Source organism: Populus trichocarpa, chromosome 16, assembly GCF_000002775.5.
Source record: "Populus trichocarpa isolate Nisqually-1 chromosome 16, P.trichocarpa_v4.1, whole genome shotgun sequence".
Taxonomy (NCBI): domain Eukaryota; kingdom Viridiplantae; phylum Streptophyta; class Magnoliopsida; order Malpighiales; family Salicaceae; genus Populus; species Populus trichocarpa.
This window is the reverse complement of record NC_037300.2, coordinates 2,913,470-2,936,393: the sequence shown is the minus strand read 5'-3', so window position 1 is coordinate 2,936,393 and position 22,924 is coordinate 2,913,470. Positions and strand designations below refer to the sequence as shown.

At 34.6% G+C, this 22,924-nt stretch overlaps 4 protein-coding genes and 1 long non-coding RNA gene across 11 annotated transcripts; 4 read left to right on the top strand and 1 right to left on the bottom strand.

The window, feature by feature from the left end:
- Positions 1-48: 48 nt before the first annotated feature.
- On the top strand, positions 49-5,893 carry LOC7483976 (DNA polymerase delta small subunit). Of its 5 annotated transcripts, XR_008057551.1 has the most exons (15): positions 53-168; positions 284-413; positions 1,071-1,177; positions 1,327-1,453; positions 1,835-1,942; positions 2,584-2,699; positions 2,780-2,863; positions 3,283-3,351; positions 3,461-3,532; positions 3,617-3,708; positions 3,804-3,931; positions 4,123-4,224; positions 4,318-4,385; positions 5,377-5,538; positions 5,745-5,893. XR_008057551.1 is itself a non-coding variant. In XM_024587363.2 (14 exons), exons 1-14 carry the CDS (start codon positions 103-105, stop codon positions 5,485-5,487), a joined length of 1,380 nt encoding a protein of 459 aa, XP_024443131.1. In that variant the 5' UTR covers positions 49-102; the 3' UTR covers positions 5,488-5,686. The 5 variants fall into 5 exon arrangements, 2 of the variants coding, with proteins under 2 accessions (XP_024443131.1, XP_002323281.2); XM_024587363.2 differs by lacking the exon at positions 5,745-5,893 and having other exon boundaries at positions 49-168; positions 5,377-5,686; XR_002978347.2 differs by lacking the exon at positions 5,745-5,893 and having other exon boundaries at positions 4,145-4,224; positions 5,279-5,686.
- A 500-nt stretch (positions 5,894-6,393) lies between these two features.
- LOC7468930 (uncharacterized) lies at positions 6,394-7,226 on the top strand. The gene is made up of 2 exons (XM_002323244.4): positions 6,394-6,772; positions 6,882-7,226. Exons 1-2 carry the CDS (start codon positions 6,398-6,400, stop codon positions 6,969-6,971), a joined length of 465 nt encoding a protein of 154 aa, XP_002323280.1. The 5' UTR covers positions 6,394-6,397; the 3' UTR covers positions 6,972-7,226.
- A 2,861-nt stretch (positions 7,227-10,087) lies between these two features.
- LOC7468929 (probable protein phosphatase 2C 68) lies at positions 10,088-13,941 on the top strand. The gene is made up of 4 exons (XM_002323243.4): positions 10,088-10,820; positions 11,566-11,930; positions 13,037-13,273; positions 13,361-13,941. The coding sequence occupies exons 1-4, from the start codon at positions 10,508-10,510 to the stop codon at positions 13,628-13,630; spliced, it is 1,185 nt and encodes a 394-aa protein (XP_002323279.2). The 5' UTR covers positions 10,088-10,507; the 3' UTR covers positions 13,631-13,941.
- Positions 13,942-14,720: 779 nt separating this feature from the next.
- Positions 14,721-17,533, bottom strand: LOC7483974 (actin). Of its 3 annotated transcripts, none has more exons than XM_002322628.4 (5): positions 17,376-17,533; positions 16,974-17,043; positions 16,473-16,866; positions 15,429-16,042; positions 14,721-15,114 (listed from the first exon to the last, which is right to left on the bottom strand). In XM_002322628.4, the coding sequence occupies exons 2-5, from the start codon at positions 17,031-17,033 to the stop codon at positions 15,049-15,051; spliced, it is 1,134 nt and encodes a 377-aa protein (XP_002322664.1). In that variant the 5' UTR covers positions 17,034-17,043; positions 17,376-17,533; the 3' UTR covers positions 14,721-15,048. The 3 variants fall into 3 exon arrangements, with proteins under 3 accessions (XP_002322664.1, XP_052303843.1, XP_052303844.1); XM_052447883.1 differs by having other exon boundaries at positions 16,974-17,038; positions 17,376-17,479; XM_052447884.1 differs by lacking the exon at positions 17,376-17,533 and adding an exon at positions 17,275-17,289.
- A 3,592-nt stretch (positions 17,534-21,125) lies between these two features.
- On the top strand, positions 21,126-22,427 carry LOC127904442 (uncharacterized). The gene is made up of 2 exons (XR_008057646.1): positions 21,126-21,325; positions 22,241-22,427. It is a non-coding gene; the product is annotated as an uncharacterized LOC127904442 (long non-coding RNA).
- Positions 22,428-22,924: the final 497 nt, after the last annotated feature.

The following is a 22,924-nucleotide window of genomic DNA, read 5'->3' as shown; positions in this document are numbered from 1 at the left end:
GTTATTTGACTAGGACTGTAATTTAAGGACCCGCTGCACTGATGGAGGGAGAGCCGAGTGAAAGTGCTGGCTGCTGCTGCTATTTGTTTCTGTTTTCCCGCCATGGCTGCAATGGAAATCGACACAGAGAAAAATCTTCAGAGAAAGCAATCCACTTACCAATCCCTGGTCACTATCTCCCGTTATCTCTTCCCATTCTTCTCTTGTTAAAAAATAATACCAGTGGAGCTTCAAAGCTTCTTTTTGTTTTTTTGTTTTCTCAAAAGTGTTGCTAATACTGCAGGATGAGACATTTGAGATTCAAAATGAGACATACAGAGGTCAGCAATACAGTCAAATATACTTTGCTCGTCTTCACACGATGAGGACTCTGCTTTACTCTCTTGTTACCCATTGGAAACCCCATGTCCCTGGTATCTCTCTATCTTTCTTTTCCTTCTTTTTTTTTTGTTGAATTGAAGTTAATTTTTGCATTTTTTGTTCGTTTAGGTGATTCGGGTTTTGATTTGTTGTGTGTTTTGAGCTTAATTATGGCATTAAATGTTCTAATTTTGGAAGAGGGGAGGAGTAATTTCTGGAATGGTTATCTTTTTAGAGTAAAGTTGGGGTCTTTGCGGAGATCTTTTATGTAGGTGTCTTGTTATTTTTCTGATGGGCTGGTATGTAAGAGGGAATTCGTAAGTTATGCTGATATTTAAGGCTTAGGGTTATAGCATTTGCGTTTCTTTTTTTCTTTGCCATTTCTTTTCTTTTCTTTTATGGGTTTTTGTTGATTTAGTTCATACATAATTTGAAAATTTTGTCATTGGTTCTAGGATTTCAATGAAATTAGTTTGTTGTGAAGGTTTATGTTTGAGTTTGTGCACGTTAGGTCACTTTCTTGATGGGCACTGGCTAATTGTACATGGTGTTGATAAATTTCCTGGTTGGTTTATTTTCCAAGTTTCTTCATTTCCGGCTTTTGTAAGGGTCTTGGATGTAGTTAGCTTGAATTTTTAATGATATGATAACGCTAAATGGTTTGAAGTTGCATGGAGTGGTTTTTCTTAGCCAGCTTCTTTTTGTTGCAGTTTGTACAGTTTTGGAATTGGAAGAAGGCAAGGAATGCATCATTGTTGGAACCCTGTACAAGCACATGAAACTTAAACCTTGCATTCTTGATGAATACTCGAAGGAGGCATGTGGTTGTTAATAATAATTTCATGATATTTGGTTGTTAATAATAATTTCATGATCTTATTATTTCTATTTTTTTCTTGAAATTGAGAAAAAAATTAGGTTGCTAAGGTGTTTGATTTTTTTTTTAAACTTGAGTGCAATGTGCAGAGATCTGCATTGCCTCTTGTCAAGCCTCATAACTTCATGCATCCAGATGATCATTTGGTTTTGGAAGATGAAAGTGGAAGAGTTAAGCTTGGTGGCACCGTGCTTTCACCTTCAGTATATGTCACAGGTATCTCTCATGCACGAGAAATAATAAACTCTTGTGAGATCGAATGCAGTTTGTTGGCAGATATTAGAGCAGCACAACTTCTTAATCTCTTTTTGGCAACAAATTGCTAAGGCCTGGTTGATCACTGTTCTTCTTGTCTTGCATTCATGCTTTTGTCAGGCATTATCTGTTTGTGACATGAAAATCATGTGGTAATAATTCCATGCTCCTCATACTTTTGTTTTTAAACATAAATATATGGTTGGACTGGAATTGTGTGGATGACTAAGTTAGAAATAGTTCTCATGGAACTATTTGTTTTCTACAAGTTGTTGAGCGATAATTTTTTAATATTTGCTTTTCACACATGTTGATTTTGTGGTGATGTGATGCATTTGATAGGTGTAGTTGTCGCTTTGCATGGAAAGGAAACTGGTGCTGGTGACTTTATGGTGCTAGATGTCCTTGAAGCTGGTTTAGCACCACAGATAGAACCCCAACTTAAATCAAGTATGATATGAGTTATATTTCTGGCATCCATATTCGTGATTTTTTTTCTACCTGGATCAGATATATACATATCTTTCTATTTGTTGCTTATAAACGTCCCTATTCATTACGTCCTTTTGAAGATGTATTCATCTGCATTCATCTGCATTGTCATCTATTTGCTTTGGATCTAATAAAAGCTTCATAGAATTTAAAGATAAATTTTAAATTTATTGGCAAACAAATTGTATTTACAGAAGCATTTTGGAATTACTAACTAGCATGGAGTTTTTGTTACTAAAAGTTTTAACATACGAGAAATACATTTGGGACTAGTTTCACAAATTATGACCTAAAAGATTAAAAAAGAAAACACAGTATAACTTAAAGATAAAAAAAAAATGAGGATCAAAATCTCGTTATCTGTTGAAACTTTGAATGTGAATGTCAAGCTGCTTCCTTAGTAGATGAATCACTTAATGCCCATTTCAATAATGTAGACTTTGACCCTTCTTAAGTTTGATATTTGGATTCCATTTCCCATGTTATCTTTTTGGAGCTCACCTTTTATTTTTCTTTGAGAAGTAAAATTGTCTTTTAGACTTAACACTTGTGTTTTCTGCAAGTATTGGTTTAAAGAATTCAATTCCAATTGTATACAGGAGAGGATAAGTATGTTGTTTTTATTTCTGGGGTGAATGCTGGGAGCAGCTTATCAAACCCTCTCCAATTTCAGCTTCTTGTGGATCATATAACAGGACATTTGGGAGATGAAAAGGTATTTGCAGTTTCTTGGTTTTTTTTTTTTAAGGCTGGTCTGCTGCCTATCTTGCTTTCTTGAAATTCTTAACTGAACAGGAACAGGGTATTGCAGCAGAGATAGTTCATGTTGTGATTGCAGGTAATTCCGTGGAAATTCCCCTTGGTCTTCTAAATGGACAGGTAAGAGTTTTATACTTTTCCTGTCTCCTTTATCCAGTTGCAGTTCTGAAGTTCTCTTTTTCAATTTTTGTTTTATCTTTCCATAAAATGCTTTGTGCTATAATCTTTGTATTTTTCTGCCTCTGTGAAATTGTGTAAAGTGAAAGCTAGTGCTCTGCTTAGATATAAGAGTAGCTTCCCTGATAGCAGCTATGCTATTTTTGCTACATTGATTAAACCTGAATGAAATATCGATGGCTGCAGAAGGAGAGAGAGACTATGCTAATTAGCTACTATAAGAATTAACAACATATGTAGATAATTCGCTTTATGGGTTCAAATATTTAGTGGGATTTATTTTTTTTCAGAATTGAACATCCTACATTGTGTCATGTCACCTAAACAAGATAACCATCTTTTGTCCCCTGGTCATTTGGCAGAATTTGGCTTCAAAGGATCAGTCTAGGCTCTCTGAGCCAGTTCAAGAGCTGGATATTTTGTTGACTCAGGTTGATTTTGTTATTTTGACTATTATATTTTAGTTACCTTTTGTTGTCCCATTTTGTCTTTCATTTGGATCTGCTTATCATGATCACCTTGTTTGACACCTCTGTTTAGATTGCTGCAGGTGTGCCTGTGGATATCATGCCAGGATCCAATGATCCAGCGAACTTTTGTTTACCTCAACAGGTTTACCCTTTCTTTATCTTTTCCTTCTTTTGGAATATATATCCTCACTTCAACTTATAAGATTTTTTTCTCTTTTCACTTCAGCCATTGAACAGATGGCTTTTCCCTGGATCCAGAGCTTATAACACTTTTAGGTCGTGTACTAATCCTCATTGTTTTGAGCTTGCTGGTGTCAGGTAAGAAATGAGTGCATAATTCAACAGCGAGCTGTGATAATTAGATGCATTTTGACAATGTTTTTTTTTTTTTTTTTTTCTCTTGTCCTTTTCAGGATTCTTGGAACGTCAGGTCAGAACATTGATGATCTTAAAAAATATTCGGAGGGAAAGGATGAGCTTGAATTTATGGAAAGGACGTTAAAGTGGAGGCATCTGGCACCAACAACACCTAACACACTCGGTAGAAACACCTGCTATGCTATATATTTATGTTTTAACAGCATAAATTTTAGCGATTGATTTTGCATTTTTCTTATACAAGCTTGATTGTTTGGATTCAAACAAAGACATCAGGAATACTTGCAATTAAAATTCAACTTTTTTTTTCATGAGCTCCAAGTTCAAGAATCCACTCTCAATAATGTTTTTCAGGATGTTATCCTTTCACTGATAGGGATCCTTTCCTGATTGAGAGCTGTCCTCATGTTTACTTTGTTGGAAACCAAGATAAATATGGAACTCGCATTTTAAAGGGTACTCTCTCATAATCTCATACTTAACAAATAAGGCAAAATAGATTGTGGTTGAATTTTCTCGCAGTTAAATTTAATGTTGAATTAATTGCAGGTTCAGAAGGGCAGTTGGTGAGACTTATTTCCATTCCTAAATTCTGTAATACTGGAATGGTGGTTGTGGTAAGTTTTTATATGTATTATATTTTTCCAGGGTCTGAAACAATTAAACCTGAACTTGTGTTGCACAAGCTTTTATCATGCATGTTTACATGTGGATTCATGTCTTGCATTTATTTTTTTCTGGATTTGGAGCACGTGGAAGACCTCCTCTTTCTGATTTACTCATCGTTTGTTATTTTATAACAACGACGAAGCCTTGATCACAAACTAGTTGTTGACTGGCTATATGGATCCTCTACACCATTCAACTCGATAACAAACCAAATCCCCACCAGCATCAAGAGGTTTTAAATCCCTCAACACCACTTCCATCCATGTTAAAATATTATTTCATTTAGAGAGAAAATAGCGCTTCTGCTAAAATGAGAAGAAAAGGTAGTCAGTTGCTTGATGTTAGTGCCACTGGAAGATCTAATCATTTTAATAATGCAACCTGCATTCGAGGATAGTTAAGTCACTTTATCTTTGTTTGCTCAACAAAGTTTGTCGGAAAGATGAAAGCAACAGAGATGGATTTAGTGGGAGAATAAAGAATGTAAAAATTGTCAGGGTTGCTCAGCTAGTATTATCACACTCTGCTACTAACAATGTTAAAATGACTCTAGTTTAGAAATATAAAAGTATATTACATTGTGCTCTGCTATAGTGCAGTCTTGGATTGCCATTCTTCTTAGCATGTTAATTTCTGGTTCATTTACGAAGTAGGAAAACTGACCAAAGAATGAGAAGAGAAATTGAGTGTTAGAAATTGGCGCAAGAATATAGTTCATAACTTACTGTCATGAGATTGGGAGCACAAAATTTATCCTTTTTCTCTTCCTGTCTGTTTTTTCTAAAATATTTTTTCTTTCCACAATATTTTCCAATAACTAGAATTTCCATACGTTTTGCAGCTTAACCTGAGAAATCTCGAATGCCACACTCTTAGCTTTGGAACTCAATTCAGCTTATAAAAACACCACATGATGTATGACACTCTGTATTGCTTTAGGGACTAGAACTGCTAGGACTTTTTCATTGCCTGTGCGCTATATCTGAAGCCTTCATTGGAGTGGAGAAAGGTAAATTACTGCCACCAGTAGATTCATTGGACGATACATGATCATCGATAGGATGTGTATCTGCCAGCTGGTTCTTCATTGGTTCTCCAAAGGTAAATTATTCGTAATTTTGGTAGGCCTTCTTGTGAATTGTAAGGTCTTGTGTATTTTAAAATGTAGTTCAGCTTTTTCTTAACTTGAAAATTGAATTACTCTTTGCGGGGTCAGAATGAAATGCTATTGGTAATGCCATGGTCTAAACTTTGTTGTTAATGTGATGTTCAAAAGAGATGCGCGAATTAGCTTTGTTTTTTGATAGGGCTCCTTGTAGCTTCATGAACCCCACTCCCTCGTTGAGATTGAACTTAAAGCTGCTTAGTTCTAGTTGATCGTTAAACAGATTCTGAAGCCATGGACTCATAAAACGCCGCCTATCATTCAACTAGATGACCATTACACAGAAAGAAGCTAGTGGTCCATGAGCTCTTTTCTCTAAGCAGTTTGCCGATATAATGTTGTGGGCACAAGCGTTTTTATTTCTTTTCGCGTTGGCATGAATTATCCATGAATCAACTTTATTTTCTTAGAGGAAATAATTGTTCCTGTTACGTTAAAGTAAACAAGCCCACTTTTCAAAACCCTAATCCTGAATTTACCAGGCCATATATATGCTACTTACTTGCAATCGTATCAGCAAGGAAATGGGTGGAGCGCATTTCTGCTTGGAATCAATGTAAATCTTATCATATTCATGCACTAAATCACATGACAATGCCAATTTAATGTTCCATTAACCCCATTATTCCCTCCTCTAACGGCTATATTTCCTATTTCCATTATTCAAATCATTCCTCTGCCTCAACGGTCCATTTCTCACATAACACCAAAGTCACTACCCTACAAAAGCAGCTCCTCCATATATGCACATTTCCCTTTCATCAAAATACATCCAGAGTCCTCTCTCTCTTCAAAATGGACGCTGCTAATGATAACTCTAGTAGGACTACAACAGTTCAACACATAACCAAGAAGTCTTCAGATGTTTTGCTAAGGAAATTTGCAGAAATGAGTGGTGACGACGACGATGCTAACGAGGCTAAGAAATTGGAGTTGGCAAGGGTGTTAAGAAGGAAGTCAAAAAGGAGGAGGACAAGAAGGGATATCGAAGGTGGCAACTCGTGCGAAAGTCCATCGCACTATAATTCAAGTTCTACCTTAGTGGAGAGGAGGTCACTTCTTCCTCCAGTGACAAGAAAATCTGCACTGCTGAGGCAACTTGGGATTGGAAGGTCACAGCTTAAAGCAAGGGATATCAAGAACAAGTCAATCTTGGCTTCCATTAAAAAGGTAAGACATTATAATCATATTCATAATTCTCTAGCCATTCATCATTAGAGCAACATCTCCTTTCAGCCCGACATGTTTATTTCACTAATTACAATTTCTTGCGATGTAGACATGGCGCAAGACTTTAGAGGGAGCCTCAAAAGTACTCTTAGAGAAGCATTGCAGTAGACATAGGCGTTTGATCAACGATCTGGTGTAGCCTGTGATAATACATCAGCAATATTATTCGTTTCCATGTGGACATATAATCAAACACAGAGAGATCAGTTCATGGGCCCTCCAAAAATCACAGCATGCTAACTCCACAATCTCAAGAGTCTTCAAAAGTTCATTTGTCCTTGTCAACTCTTCTTCGTTCGATCCATTGGCGAGTTCTTTGTTTCAATCACGTGTGAATATAAGAGCTAACCATCTCTAATCTATGATTATATAATAAGGTGTTTTTCTAATTTAACTTTATATGTTTGATTGAGCTAATTTTATTCTTATATATAATTAAATTTTTAATTTAACATCTTAGTGAGGTTTTTAGACCAGTCTATAACGATTAATATGTCAGATGCACTTGATTTAGAAATTTAACACGTATTTAAACTTAAACTTATAATTACATGTAGATTACATAGCTGATTTTGATTTTGATGAGTTGGCTTGAAAATGTCATCCGAATAATAGATCATAAACATAATATGTATTGAAATCAATTGTAAATATAATAACATATTAAAGAAATCAATCGCTTAGGATTGCAGTAATTTTTTCTTTTAAATGCTTTTTAAAAGTGTATTTGTTTTTTAAAAAAATATTAAATTGATATTTTTTTTAGTATTTTTTAATGATTTTAATGAGTTAATATAAAAAATAAAAATTATTTTAATATATTTTTAAACGAGCACCACGGTATTAAACCCACATTAAATACAATCCTTCACTAAACTATCATCTAGTTTGGTATGCAAGAGTGTGGTCAAATTGCTAGTAGCTCGATCTATATTAAAAGAAACTAAAAGAGATTTTTTTTGTTATTATTGCTCACCTACAAGCATAATATTATGGATTGTAATAATATTTTTTTAATTTTTAATTTGATCATCAAACTTTTATTTTGCACGATCTAACCCTTTTGAGTCTAAATTAGCACCCAATTGCAAGTTCTTTTAAGGAGAGGGGTTGAATTGAAAAACATGAAACTGAAGTAAAAAGGACGGATTGAATAAGAGGCGGATTTAAAATTTGTTTTGAAAATTCATTTTCATCCCTCATTTTTTTGAACTATTAGGTAACCGGTCCCTGTAATTTTTAAAAAATCAATTTTGACACCGAACTATTAGACGTTTATGTTTAATGAATTTTTATAAGCAAATTCATTAAACACAACTAGATAAATCATCTATATTATAATTTTAAATATTTTGATTTATATTTATTTTTTAGTTTTTTTAATTTTGTTTTTGTTTATTATCGATGATTTCTTTTTTCATTTATTTACACCATGTTATTAATCAAACTAATCAAGATTTATATAAGTAATCAAATTTCTTTTATTTCTTTAAAAAACACAAGTGTATCCTAAACTATTTTTTCTAGTTAAAAAAATTTAATACAACCGTGACATCACGTGTGCCACCAATCTAGAAAAGTAGTAATGGCTAGAGCACAAATCTCCGACTCATCGGAACTACTCATGGCTAGGGAATCATTGAACAACCTGTGCTAGCACATCTTGAAAATGACCACACCACACCATAAAAACCCACAACCATGATTCATCTGATAATGTGGAGTGGGGCCTTGGGTCTCCTCGTAGTGGTGGCGCCAACAACGCAGCCATATCATTGGTAACTCTTATTAGTTAGAAAGAGGTTGAAGATGAGTAGGAAAAACTAGCACACAACGACTCTCATGTGATCCAAAAAAAGCCCAGCGTCACATGTCTCAGGCGTTGCCCTGCCCTTTTGCTTATCTTCTTCCCTTCTACTGATACAAACAGGAAAGCCGTAGTTGCCATGCCACCTTCTCAACCACACACGTCTTGCATCCTTGCTTTGGATGGTTGGGATTGCTTTGGCCATGTTATGCCAGCCACTCCTCTCCTCCTCCTCCACCTACTACTAGCCACCTCCTCATTGGACTGTGTTAAGTCTAGAAACAGCCATAAGAGTCCAAGTGAGACTTAGGTTTACACCATCTTGAGCTGCTGAGAATTTCTTGCTTAATGATTAAGGATCACGATGATATGCATCGAGTGCTAGGGCTTTGCAAAAACCAGCCTAGTGATAGTGATTTGTTAAATTGTGCTAGTGTTTTAAAAGATTCTAAAAAAATAAATGTAAAGGAAAGAAATGTGTTTGCATCTCTAAAATGATTATTTATAAACTTCTGGCAATGAATTTTAGTTTCATAAACTTAGAACATTTTTGTTTTTTTCTGCTGACTTCTTTTAATTTAATCTAATGTTATGTGGTATCCTTAGGGCTAATTTATATATTCGATAAAAAAAAATAAACAATCTAGATTTGGACTTCCAGTTCTTAGCAATGTCTACCGGTTCTTAGCAACACAGACCATCTCAGTTCCAAGTTTTGAAGGACTTGTGTTGCTTTGGTTTTGGTTTTTGTTATTGTTGTTGTTATTATTATTATTATTATTATTTATTAATGTAAGTGTTTGGATCCGTTTATACATATCTCGATTAATTCTATAAGTTTTGAAATTAAAATCATATAAGTTTTCAATAATCATTATATTAACAATTAGAAGGCTGGATTTGCTGTTGTCATCGTTATTACTGTACACTGTTATTTAACCAGGCCGGTGGGTAGACTGGAATCCGGCAAACTTGTCCTTTGCCCAGGCAAGGTGTCTAAAAAAATCAAACTAGACAATTGATGTTTTTAAATGATATTTTTTAAATTTAAAAATCATTATCCCAGGTCAAAGTAAATTAATTTATTAAACTTAATATTCGGATTATTGATGTTTTTAAATGATATTTTTTAAATTTAAAAATCATAATCCCAGGTCAAAGTAAATTAATTTATTAAACTTATTATTTGGATTTTGCACGTGTTTAAGATTATAATAAATATTATTTTTTAAAAGTATTTTTTATTTAAAAATATATTAAAATAATATTTTTTTTATTTTTAAGATTAAAATATCAAAATAATTTTAAAATAATTAAAATAAAATAAAATAAAAAATTTTAAAAATAATATTGAATAGTAAAAACAAATACGGCCCAAGTCTACGAGGATGGTTTAATAAATATGTTATTATATAATGGAATAATAATAAACACAACAAAAGGAAAAAAAATTAAAAGAGAAAAATACTAAAGAGATTGTCAACTTTCCTCTCTGTAACTCTCTCTTTCGTCTTAACTAGCCAAAAAGTCCAGATCTTTCTCCACTCTCTCTCCCTCCCTCCCTCCCCCTCTCAGCCGAAGTCAGAATTCCGTACTCTTCAATCTCTCTGTCTCTCACTCTGCAACATGATCCATCAATTTTTTGTAGTTTCTTTTTTCTTGGAGTAATACAATCTCACTGTTCTATTTACGTTGGCTTGTTTTGATCCCTTTCTTTTGTGGTTTCTCTCTCAAAGTTCCAATCTTCACTGCCCAGATCTTGAATTCTCTCAATCCATGCAATATCAAGGCCAAAATCTTTAAAGGGTCGGTTTATTTTTTGATTAAAAAAAGTGGGTTTTGTTTTGTTTCTCAATAGGAAATGAGGGATGTTGTCGTGGCTAAAAAGGATAGCAATGGCTTGTTGGAGACCGGTGAGGCGATATGCACGTATGAGCAAGGATGAAATTTTAAATGATGATGATGATTCTGCTACTCCTGACTCTCTTTTATGGTCTAGAGACCTTGAGAAACACTCTTTTGGAGAGTTCTCTTTTGCTGTGGTTCAAGCCAACGAGGTTATTGAAGATCATAGTCAAGTAGAGACTGGTCGTGATGCTACTTTTATTGGTGTTTATGATGGGCATGGTGGACCTGATGCTTCTCGGTTCATATCTGACCATTTGTTCTTAAATCTCATGAGTGAGTGTTTTTTTTTTCACTGTTTGTTTGTTATTTTCTTAGGTTTTTTCATGTGCTTAGGTGTTGAGTTGAATTTGACTTTCGTGATATGGTTGGTAGTTTTATGTATGGTGTTAATGTAAGTGGATTTTGTATGCTTTAGAACAAGTTTGGATTGTTTATGTTAGTTTCATTGACTTTTTTTTTTATGAAATTGATTGGTTTATGAGGTTTGGTTGGGCGAATTTGTTAACCTTTGTATTTGGTGCTAATCTGAAAGGAATTTGTACTTCTCTTTGATACAATTTTGTTGGGTTCTCTACGAATTTGATTGTTGGTTTTTTGGGAGACGAATTGATTTCTTTTTAAGTGTTTGTTGCCAACGTCAACTACTTCTGGTGTTTCTTTACATTAGTTTTTGGGGTCAAGTTTAGTATTTGGAGGCAAAATTTTGGAGATCTATGGTAAGAATGGTTTTCATATTACGGTTATGTGGATGGATGCTTATTCAGGACAACCCTGCTGTTTTGAACATGTCCCCTTCTCTGGTTGCTTGATCTACTAGATAATGGTGTGATTACCGAAATGGAACATAATCCGTTGTTCTGTAGTTGCTCGTGCACCCTTTGTTCGTTTTCAGTAAAAGAATTACATAAAGGGAAGTATTTACTAACAGTATAGTAACTCTTATGGCTTGTGTTTCAATAAATGTTTTTCCAGGCAACGTTCTCTATGTGATGAACCTTGAGCAATTATTAATTTGCAGGGCACGCTAGAGAAAGAGGAACCATCTCTGAAGATATCCTTAGAAGTGCCTTCTCTGCAACTGAGGATGGGTTTCTTGCTCTTGTCCGTAGGTCATGTGGAATAAAACCATTGATTGCAGCAGTTGGATCTTGTTGTTTGGTTGGAGTTATCTGGAGGGGGATGCTATATGTTGCTAATCTCGGTGATTCTCGAGCTGTAATTGGTTCTCTAGGTAGGTCAAGTAAGGTAGTTGCTGAGCAGTTGACCAGGGATCATAATGCTAGTATGGAAGAGGTTAGACAAGAACTCAAGTCCTTGCATCCAGATGATTCACATATTGTTGTTATGAAGCGTGGAGTATGGCGTATCAAAGGCATCATTCAGGTTTGCTTCGATTCTTATGATACCAACTGCGTTCTCGCTTTGAATTTATGATTAGTATTCTGGGTCTCTCCAGTTTGTTGTCCCTTAAGGTTGTTTTTCAATCTGGAAAATTTCCTTGCTTCGTTAAGCAAGTGGGTAGAAATTTTGGTGTTTATAATTTATCATTTGTCTGGCTAAGGGTTTTACATTTTTTTTACATAATGCAGTATAACAATGCTAGAAAAGTCGGCTTTTTTTTTAAATTATCTTCGATTGCATTCATAAACAATTCTGGTTCATGCTTACTTCACTAATGATTCTGAAATATTTTGGGAAAATGATAAAGAGATGCTGGAATATACAAGTTTGTAGTTCTTATCTTCGTCAAAATCCCTCCCTCCCTCCTTCCCCTTTTCAGTTTTCCAGCAAATCATTTTCTCTGGATTATCCCGATTCACACAGCATCAGGTATTTTTTTATATGATACTCATCTATATTATTATTCCAAATAAATTGACTAGCAAAATTTTTTAAAGCTCTGTAGGATAAGGTTTCCCTAGTAGATTTCTAGGCTGTAGAGTCTTTAAAGTGTTAAATGTCCTTAAATTGTGTTGCATGTTGAAAACCAATATAAGATGATTTGGAATCCATCTGTGCGGTATTTTCTTGAAACCATACATTTACCTAGTTCATCACACTTAGAGGAAAAATAGTTGATTAACTGATCTTTGCAAGTGGAGGTTTGCCACTTGGAAGCATCCTCATAATGAGACAAAATCTAAATATGGTAGCCTCTTTGTGGAATTCCTATTCTGAGGAGCTGTGGAATAAAAGAGCAATATTCAAATGTTGTTGTCTGAATTTTCTTTTATCATTTCACTATCATATGAGATGAAATTCAACCTTTCAGAGTATATATGTTGCATGTGTATCTTACATGCTAAGTTCATTGTACAAGCTACCTATGATAAGAGAACTTTTTTATTCAAATTTATTTTATCTCGAAGTTAAAATGATTTTCAATTGCCTGTTAGATTTTTTCTGTTGTTCCCATGCTTATCAGTCAATTTTTTTCCAATTATTAATGAGTTATATTTCCTGTTGGTTTCTCCTGATGAATTGTTTAGGTTTCTAGATCTATAGGTGATGCATACTTGAAGCGGCCCGAGTTTTCTCTTGATCCTTCTTTTCCACGATTTCACCTCCCTGAACCCATTCGCCGGCCCGTGCTAACATCAGAACCATCCATGTATACAAGGGTTTTAGGACCCAATGATAAATTTGTCATATTTGCATCTGATGGGCTGTGGGAACAACTAACAAACCAGGAGGCAGTTGAGATTGTGTGCAATAATCCACGAGCTGTATGCATTTAGCTCCCAGCTCATTTCTTTTTGACCTTTTTAACTTCAAGTCACTGATATTTTCCTCCTATTATCTTTAAATGTCAGGGAATTGCTAGGAAACTAGTCAAAACAGCTCTAAATGTGGCAGCTAGGAAGAGGGAGATGAGGTATGATGATCTTAAGAAGGTCGATAGGGGGATCAGGCGTTTTTTTCATGATGATACGACAGTAGTTGTGATCTTTATAGACCATGAGTTGCTAGGGAATAGTACATCAGCACCAGAGATGTCAGTACGAGGGTTTAACGACACTGTTGGACCATCAAATTTTAACATTCTTCAAGGAATTGATGCGAATGCCCGGTCCACTATATAAGCGAGCATCATTTGAATTGTGCAGTCTAGTCAAAGAAGAGTAAACTTGGCAAGTTTCTGTTGTCGTTCCTTTTCTTTTTCCTTTTCTTTTTTGCCACATTTTACTATATTAGTTTTGTTCCCTCCCCTTTTTCTTTTCCAAGTTTTTGTGGGCCGTTGAGCCTTATTTCTGATACTATGCTCCATGTTGAGAATTCTTATGAGGGGAAGCTACAGATTTTTGGATTTAACATGTGGACTCTGTATACACCTGAAGTTTGTACTATTCATACGCAATGTTTATTAAAAAAGAGTGCTCGTCTGGTTTATTTCCATCGATTCTATAGATGCAGTAGGTCAACCTAATGGAGTGATTCGTAATATTTCAAACAAACAATAATGAATGATTATAAAGCATGATCCGAGGACAATAATTAAGAATGAAGTTTATGATTCTCCAGGCCTACCTTTTTAGTTTTTACTACTCTACTACCAGCCAACGTTCAAGCTTCCAGGGCATTTCCAGTATTCTGGTTCTGCATGCAAATGCAGTTCTGACCATAATCCACCCGTGCTGCAATGGCTCCTCCTGGCATGGTTGTGTAGTTTTCAATTTACTCTATGTATTGACAAGAAGTCGTGCCAGTAAATATTTTATACCGAAATAGCTTTCATTTCAAGAGCACAGATCTTGCTAGCATCGCACTCTTGTTGGACCATCCACAATCGTGTCTCAAGAGATGCCACAGAAACGCCCATTGTTTATGGCACTACTACTCTTGCTGGGTTTATTTCTATTAGCATATCATCAACACGTTCTATATTCAAAGTCGAAGCATGTGATGTTTCATATAAAACTCAGAAGCACTTCATAGTGACCAGAAATGGCTAAGTGGATTCGCTTTCTCAGAATAACAGTTTCTGCTCCTCGCCGATTCTTGAGTAGACTTCAACGTATCATCAGCAACATCCTGCTTGTTTTGTGTATCATTATTCACTCAACACGCAAGCATTGTTGGCAGATGAACCAGAAAGTAAATAACAAAACCAACAAAAAATCTCATCCACCAAAGGTAATGATGCAAGAACTGAGTTGCTAGTACGCATGAATATGAATACAAGTACTGGTTTTATTTAATAAAAATTTCTTAAAGAAACAATAAAATAATGAATCTGAAATTAACCCAAACCAAATCAGTTACATTACACAACTCTTCTACAAATCCAATAACAAATTAAATAATCGAATCTTAAATTTGATCCACTCAACCTCATTTTTGTTGTCCAGACATTGACGGAGCAAAACACAAAAAAAGAGAGAGAGAGAGAGAGTGAAAGAGGTGACGAAATGCAGAAGATAACTTTGCAACCATTAGAAGCCTTCTGTAATACAAAGTGTATATTGTATGTATTTGTCCAAGAGCCTCTTGCTTTGCATGATTAAAAGCACTTCCTGTGGACAATTGATGGCCCAGACTCATCATACTCAGCCTTTGCAATCCACATCTGCACTCAAAAGAAAGTAAATTTCTCCAATCAGATTGGAAAAGCACAGTACAAGAGTCGAGTGCTTGAATCCTGATTATGGTAGATCAAGAACTCGGATACAAACTTCTGACAACATTGCGTCTCTTTGAAGCTTTGCTATCATTCTAGTTACTCCTTCCAATCATCACATAAAGATTAATGTTCTTCAGCATGTAACGTATAATAACACTAAACAATACTGCTAAAGCATAACATTAAAGATACCAAAACGAGTAGAATAGGTTAGAGTTCAATTCTGTTTGCAGCTCAAATCTAATAAATAGACACAGTACCTGCTGGAAGGTGCTGAGGGATGCCAAAATGGAACCTCCTATCCAGACACTGTACTTCCTTTCAGGTGGTGCAACCACCTTAATCTTCATGCTACTGGGAGCTAATGCTGTAATTTCCTTGCTCATCCTATCCGCAATGCCTGGGAACATGGTAGAACCACCACTGAGGACAATATTGCCATAGAGATCCTTCCTAATATCGACATCACACTTCATGATAGAATTGTATGTTGTTTCATGTATGCCCGCAGCTTCCATTCCTATCATGGATGGTTGGAAGAGGACTTCAGGACAACGGAAACGTTCAGCTCCAATAGTGATAACCTGCCCATCTGGCAGCTCATAGCTCTTCTCAACAGATGAGCTGGTCTTTGCTGTCTCTAGCTCTTGTTCATAATCAAGAGCAATGTAGGCTAGTTTTTCCTTCATGTCCCTTACAATTTCACGCTCTGCTGTGGTTGTGAAAGAGTAGCCACGCTCAGTCAAGATTTTCATGAGGGCATCAGTGAGATCACGACCTGCCAGGTCAAGACGCAGAATGGCATGTGGGAGGGCATAGCCTTCATAGATGGGAACCGTGTGACTCACACCATCTCCAGAGTCCAGAACAATACCTAGCCAAAACACATAGATCATGAAAAATGTTATTTCACCTAATTTTTCTCCACAATTAAAGATCCCTAATGTAAACCACCAAGCTGGATTACCTACATGCTTGTCAAAGACAGTTCTTTGGTTTTCATGATCATGATCCCTGTATATATCATATAAATTCCCCAAAACCAAATGTGATTATGACCAAGGGTGAAAAATAGATCGTGTTAACTTACAAACTAGAAACATTGAGGTTTGAGAAGTTATCTAAGACATTCCATTTTTTTATCATGATATAGATAAATTTCTTTCCTGAAATTTATTTTTTCAACCAATCACTAAAATTCCGCCTCATTCCGAAAACTTCCAATGCAACAAGCCAATAACAATATTTTTTCCATTCATCAGTTTGAACATAAAAGCAAATAGAGGATGGACCATATCACTCACCAGTTGTACGACCACTGGCATAGAGGGAAAGGACAGCCTGGATAGCGACATACATTGCAGGAGTGTTGAAGGTCTCAAACATGATCTGGGTCATTTTCTCACGATTGGCCTTGGGGTTAAGAGGAGCTTCTGTAAGGAGAACTGGATGCTCTTCAGGAGCCACACGGAGCTCATTGTAGAAGGTGTGATGCCAAATCTTCTCCATATCATCCCAGTTGCTAACGATACCATGCTCAATTGGGTATTTCAAAGTCAAAATACCTCTCTTTGATTGAGCCTCATCGCCAACATAGGCATCTTTTTGACCCATGCCAACCATCACTCCAGTGTGGCGTGGGCGACCCACGATGCTTGGAAAAACAGCCCTTGGTGCATCATCCCCAGCAAACCCAGCCTGAGATTTCCAATCCAAATCAGTAATCACAACCAATATCACTGTAAGAATCAAAACTTTAAAATCAAAAGTATATCACAAATTCACAAACAAATCTAGCTAAATACCTTGACCATTCCGGTACCATTGTCGCAAACAAGAGGCTGAATATCCTCACTCTCTGCCATTTCCTCTCACCTGCCACGTTCAAAATGCCACCTTACATTAAAATGCTATACAAATAGGGAATCACGACAATTTAATGCACGATTTTGACAAAAAGAGCATGATGATCCCAATGGAAAGTAAAATAAAAAGATCCCATTTCCTTTTTACAAATCATAATCAAAATCTGAATGTTCATTTTGTAAAATCACATCAAAGATCAAAACTTTAGCAATGCTAAATCACAAAATAAAATTAACCCACATTTAAAGATCAAATCTTTTAATGGTTTGACACAATGATGTTATAATCTGAGCTAAACCCGGATCAGAAAGATGAAGAATTTTGAAATTCAAACAGCATACCGTTCAGAAAACTGAATTGTTCTTTGTGTTTCTTTCTTCCTTCGCTGTGTGTGAGCGTTTGTTCAAGGTACCCGCCCTCTTGTTTTAAAAAAGGGGAAGATGTGAAATGAAATTTCAGCCTCGGATGAAATTCAACTTAAATGAACTTCAAATTTGCTTTGGGATGATCTTGGCCGTTGGTTTCGAGCATCTGATCTACGGACCCCATGACGCGTCATGCTCATTGTGTACACAGCTGGCTCGCTTTCGGTTGTTTTATTTGTGTGGACGGATATGCCCTTGATATTTGTTAGAATGCCTCATTTGACCTCTCGTCCTTGGCCAAGGGCATGTTGGTCAGGCAAGCCCTTGAATTGTGGGATTTTTGTTAAGGTTATTGACCAATCTCTCAAATCTCAATTTGACCATTTCATTGCTTATCACAACGCGGTATAAATTATATTTCATAAAAATTCAAAAATTTTTTATTAAAAATTAATTTTTTTAATATTTTGAATCGTTTTGATCCGCTAATCTAAAAAATAATGTATTATAATATTAAAGATTCATCCATATATGATTAAAATATTTATTTAGCTTTTGTGTTTTAAATAATATTAAAAAATATCAATTTTTATCTTAGTTTCATATGCTAAGGTATAATTTTTTTCATTTTAAAAAATTAAAATACTAATACTTTCAATTACAAAACTTATCAATGTAACTAAACCCTAATATTTTGTTTATTTTTTATTCTATTTTAGAGATATTCTGAAGTATTTTTCTAAACAAGTGGGAATAAAAAGGTAAAAAAATGAAATTTAGCTAAAAAAAAATTAGGGCATTCCCATCCTAAATTCATTGCATTGTCTTTGACCGTGTTTGCCTTGCTTTTTTTCACAGGACAGTTACCTTGCTAGTGGTAGTAAGTTGAGATTAGAAACCCTGTTAAACAGGAAATCGTGATTAGTGTACTTGGAATTCCATAATTACCCTTCTCAATTATAAAATTGACAAAAATGAAGGCACGGTTGTGGCATTTCAGCGTCGAGGGGTACATTAGTCCTTGAAAAAGGACCCCGCTAAAAAAAGCAAAATTTTATAATCAAGCAGACCTCTTTTTCGTTATTATTTCATAGGAAAATAAAAGGGAAAAAATAAAAAAAATAAAAAGGAACTTTAATTGCCAACTCAGCATTGCTTTTCCAACTGTCTGGAGATCATGTCGGTGTGTCTTTTCAGGTGTTGTAATGCCCACCACTACCTGTCAATAACACCCTTGATTTTCGCTTCCTAGCAACCGAGCCGTCGTTGACTAGATGGATGAATCAAGGATCAAACGGCTGACATTGTATCTTGCTAAATGAGGCATATGATGTGCCATGCATAACAAACACAACGTGGGACAGATTTATGGTTGACCACTTTTTAATTAATCAGCCGCTAATTGTGGTTGTATTTTCTTTAATTAGAACAGGAGAAGATAAAAATGCTGGCTGCTTTCCTTTCTTTCCTCTTCCTTTTTTCCTTTTTTAAGAGGGCAATATATCCCTCCTCTTTTTTAGCTACAATAATGGTGTACTCTGTTAAAACTTAAAAGCATGGTTTATTAATCTAATTTTTAAAAAATTAAAAAGATATTATTCTTTAAAAAAATCAAGTTTTTTTATTAACTCGTCTTGAGCAAGGTTTCAAGTTAGATGGTCACTAATTCCCTTTTAATCTCACTAATGAATGCTTTAAAATTCCTGCTAAAAATGATTTAGAACATGTAATCATCCTTGAATTGTAATACAATTTATTGGAACCACCTGAAAATTATCATACAAGATATAAGTCAATAAATATCTTTAATTACTCAATATAATTGACATTACTCAGTCACTATTTTTAGATGAACTAGATTTTACTCAATGTAATCAACCCGGCCGGGTAATAACCGGGTTCTAACATTTTCGACGGGATAAAAAGCTCTTCGTTGGTTTTCCCCTCATCTTCATAATTCACCACAAGAGTACATTCTTAAACAGGGCCCCCCTGGTTTTCATGGGTTCACCAAGATCCTCCTAGGCTAAGAACAAACTTGTTAGTGGAAACCTAACAGAAAACACAATTTAATTACTTTAATTATAGCTAGCATTGAACAGCCAAGCATGATTAAACGAGCAAGTGAGATTTAATTAACTTGGATGCCTTTGTGCATGTGAATAACCCTCCCTTTTTCAATCACTGTCATGATCGCAAGTTTTTCTGGCCCCCGCATGCAAAATTACACTTGTTTCTTTTGAGTATGGTAGCCAGTGATCCAGCTATATGTTGCAGGAAGATTACACTTTTTTTCTTGAAAGTTGACGACAGAGACCTTTTCTGCATATGGCGGTTAAGAAAGTGCTTTCATGTGCATCTCATATGCCATGTTTGTGTTTGTCTCTTCACTTATGTACCTGTAATTCTGGTTCATGTGGGTGTTTAGTGCCTAGAAACTTCAAAATTGCGTAGTGTTTGAAAACACGGTTGAAATAGTATTTTTTAAAAATTAAAAAATATATATATTTTTAAATCGTTTTGATGTGTTGATGTAAAAAATAATTTTAAAAAAGATATATATTATTTTGATGCATTTACAATAAAAAAAACACTTTTAAAATCCCAACGACCCTCGTGTAGCTTAGACAATGTTTGAGAACGCAGTTGAAATCGTGTTTCTTAAAAATTTGAATTTTTTTAAAGTTAATTTTTTTATGTTGCCAGATCAGTTTGATATATCGTGTCAAAAATATTTTTAAAATATATTATTTTGATGTATTTCCGAACGAAAAGCACTTTCAAAATCTCAACAACCCTCGTGCAGCTTAGGCAATGTTTGAAAACGCTGTTGAAATTGTGTTTCTTAAAAAAATTAATTTTTTTATATTTTCAGATAGTTTTGATACGCTGATGTCAAAAATATTTTTTTAAAAAAAATAATTATTTTAATACATTTCCAAATAAAAAACACTTTAAACCAGAACCGCTACTTAGACTCCAGGTGTCCGCGTTTTCAAAAATTAAAAAAAAAATTGTTTAAAATAAAAAAAAATTATGTTTTCAAATTGTTTTGATATGTTGATGTTACAAATAATTTTTAAAAATTAAAAAATTTTATTTTAATATATTTCTAAAAAAAATACTTTAAATCCTCGTTACTACCACAATCTCAAACATGTGATTCAAGACAGTCCCCGGTAGCAATCATTTGCACGGTAGAGAATTTGCATGCTCTGAGAATATACAGAAACATAAAGGTTGAGCTCATATGCATGGGTGGTAGTTATGATACATATTGGTGATTCACATCATTCCAAGTAATTTTATTGATTGCAATTCAATCTTCACTTGATCATATAAAGATAAAGGATGTGCAGGGGGTGGAGTTGGTAATTTTAGCTTGAGATAGCAAAATTGGAGAAGAAATTTTAGAGGAAGCTAAAATTTAAATTGTTTTATTTTTAGAACTAAAAATCTAATTTATTAAAGGAAAGTATGGAAAAAAATATTTTACTTGCAGGACCGGGGCCTAGCTCCACCCCTAGGATGGGTAACTTAAAATCTTTTTCTTGTGACTAATATATTATTTGACTTTCTGCGTATTAATTAAAGCAATCTATTAATAATATCTCAAACTACCAAACATAATTTAATGAAAAATCTTTTCTCCGTGACTGCACATGTAATGTTTTGTATTAAAGGGATAGGAAAAGGCTAGGAAGCCCTTGAAGGCTTAAGATGTAGGAATAAATTAAATGAGGGGTAGTGTGGTAATTGAACAATAGTTGATATATATAAATAGAGAGAAGGAAAAAAAAAAACAAAAGAGAGATCTGAATTTTGAGAGAGAACCGGCAGGAGAGAAAGGGAGAAAGAAGAAGAAGAAGAGAAAAGAGGGAAATTAGAAAGGAAATAGAAAGGAGTTGGAGAAAATAAGTAAAAATGTAAGATTATGTATAAATATATGTTAATTAAGCTTTAATTTCGATTTTGATAAATGTTAGGGTTATGAATTTGTGTTTTGGGTTTGATTGATGATTTAATTTGAATATTATAGAGTTAATTGTTGTGGGTATTTGATTATTTGGATGATTTTGAGAGATTGAATTGAAAGATGATGATTTTGAGTTATGATTTTGTTTGAATGGTGAAATTGTGTTAGGAATTTGGAGAGAACAGTAGGTTTCTGTTAAAAATTCTGGGTTGGAGGTTGAAGATGACAAAATTTCGGTATGGTCCCTCAATTTTGGAAAATTACAGTTTAGTCCCCAAACTTTGGAAAATTTGCAGATTGGTCCCTGGAGCCTATTCCGAGATTCTGAACAGAATAACATATGAATTATGGACAGAATTACTGTATAGATAAGAGAATTTAACACTTTCAATTTAGTCCTCCAATTTGACAAAATTACAATTTGACCCTAAAATTTGGTAAAATTCCAGAATAGTCCTTGGAGTATAATGAGATGATCTGGACAGAAATGAGGACTAATTATGGTCAGAATTTCAGTATATTCATGGATTTATGATAAATTTCAGTTTGGTCCTCCAATTAGACAAAAATTGCAATTTGACCCTTAAAAATAGGATAAATTACAGATTAGTCCCTAGCTGTAATACTAGCTTTTGCAGATTGGTTTGATGAATAATTAAGGGTTATTTAGTGAATTATTTCCAATTTTATTAGTTGTTTTATTATGGATTAGATTTCGGGAAAACCGTTAAATTTTGGGTTTTTGAGAAAATTGACTAGTTAGTTCAAAAACATATAGGGTTACGGAATACATCATTAGTTAAGTTTATTAAATAGGTTAAATGTTATTTTGAGTCGTTCTTGAATATGCCTTCTTTGTATTCAGATAATCCTGATATTCTACCGGCAGGACGTCAGTAGGATTTTCTTCAGTATTTGCTCTTGGCTTCTGTTTGCTTTTGAGTCAGGTGAGTGGATAATTTTCCATATTCATGAGAAATAGTATAAATATTTGATTTGTTAATATGAATTGAATCATGCTTCTTGATAATATATATGTTGATTATTATCCTTGTTTTGATAAAGCATGATCAATTGTTGAATCCGAATTCTTGATATGAACCAGTATATATTTTGAATTGAATTCTGAATGATAGCTCCTCATTTGATTGATGTCATGAGTTGAGCCTTGAGATATGAATATGTCTGTTTGATTATGATTATGAACCTATGGTATGTCAGTCAGAATACCCATGCTAACAGGGGTAGTGTTAGTCTTTGTGCACATCGTATCTGAACCCTAGTTGGTCGGGGGAGTCACCAACCTGTGTGGACTGATCATCCCACAGTACGGAGCCTCATGCTCATTGCATTTTGATTTTCTGACGAGCTTTACCATATGATATTCTTGTTATGGCCTATTTGAAAAACCTTTCTATAAGAACCTAGAGCCATACTTGTATATATATTTCTCATTGCTGTATTACCTCGTGTGTGTGTATTTGAAGTCAAACGTAGGCGCAACCTGTTTGGTTCCTCAAAATATAGTTTATTGTGTATAAAGCACTCA

Coding starts and splice junctions, on each gene's coding strand:
- LOC7483976 (XM_024587363.2), top strand. CDS start 103: ATGGCTGCAATGGAAATCGACACAGAGAAAAATCTTCAGAGAAAGCAA. Junction 414..1,070: donor TTGGAAACCCCATGTCCCTG/GTATCTCTCTAT, acceptor TTTTTGTTGCAG/TTTGTACAGTTTTGGAATTG. Junction 4,225..4,317: donor TGGAACTCGCATTTTAAAGG/GTACTCTCTCAT, acceptor AATTAATTGCAG/GTTCAGAAGGGCAGTTGGTG.
- LOC7468930 (XM_002323244.4), top strand. CDS start 6,398: ATGGACGCTGCTAATGATAACTCTAGTAGGACTACAACAGTTCAACAC. Junction 6,773..6,881: donor TCTTGGCTTCCATTAAAAAG/GTAAGACATTAT, acceptor CTTGCGATGTAG/ACATGGCGCAAGACTTTAGA.
- LOC7468929 (XM_002323243.4), top strand. CDS start 10,508: ATGTTGTCGTGGCTAAAAAGGATAGCAATGGCTTGTTGGAGACCGGTG. Junction 10,821..11,565: donor TTTGTTCTTAAATCTCATGA/GTGAGTGTTTTT, acceptor ATTAATTTGCAG/GGCACGCTAGAGAAAGAGGA. Junction 11,931..13,036: donor GTATCAAAGGCATCATTCAG/GTTTGCTTCGAT, acceptor TGAATTGTTTAG/GTTTCTAGATCTATAGGTGA.
- LOC7483974 (XM_002322628.4), bottom strand. CDS start 17,033: ATGGCAGAGAGTGAGGATATTCAGCCTCTTGTTTGCGACAATGGTACC. Junction 16,043..16,472: donor TGCCAGTGGTCGTACAACTG/GTGAGTGATATG, acceptor TGTTTTGGCTAG/GTATTGTTCTGGACTCTGGA. Junction 15,115..15,428: donor CCCTCAGCACCTTCCAGCAG/GTACTGTGTCTA, acceptor TTTTGAGTGCAG/ATGTGGATTGCAAAGGCTGA.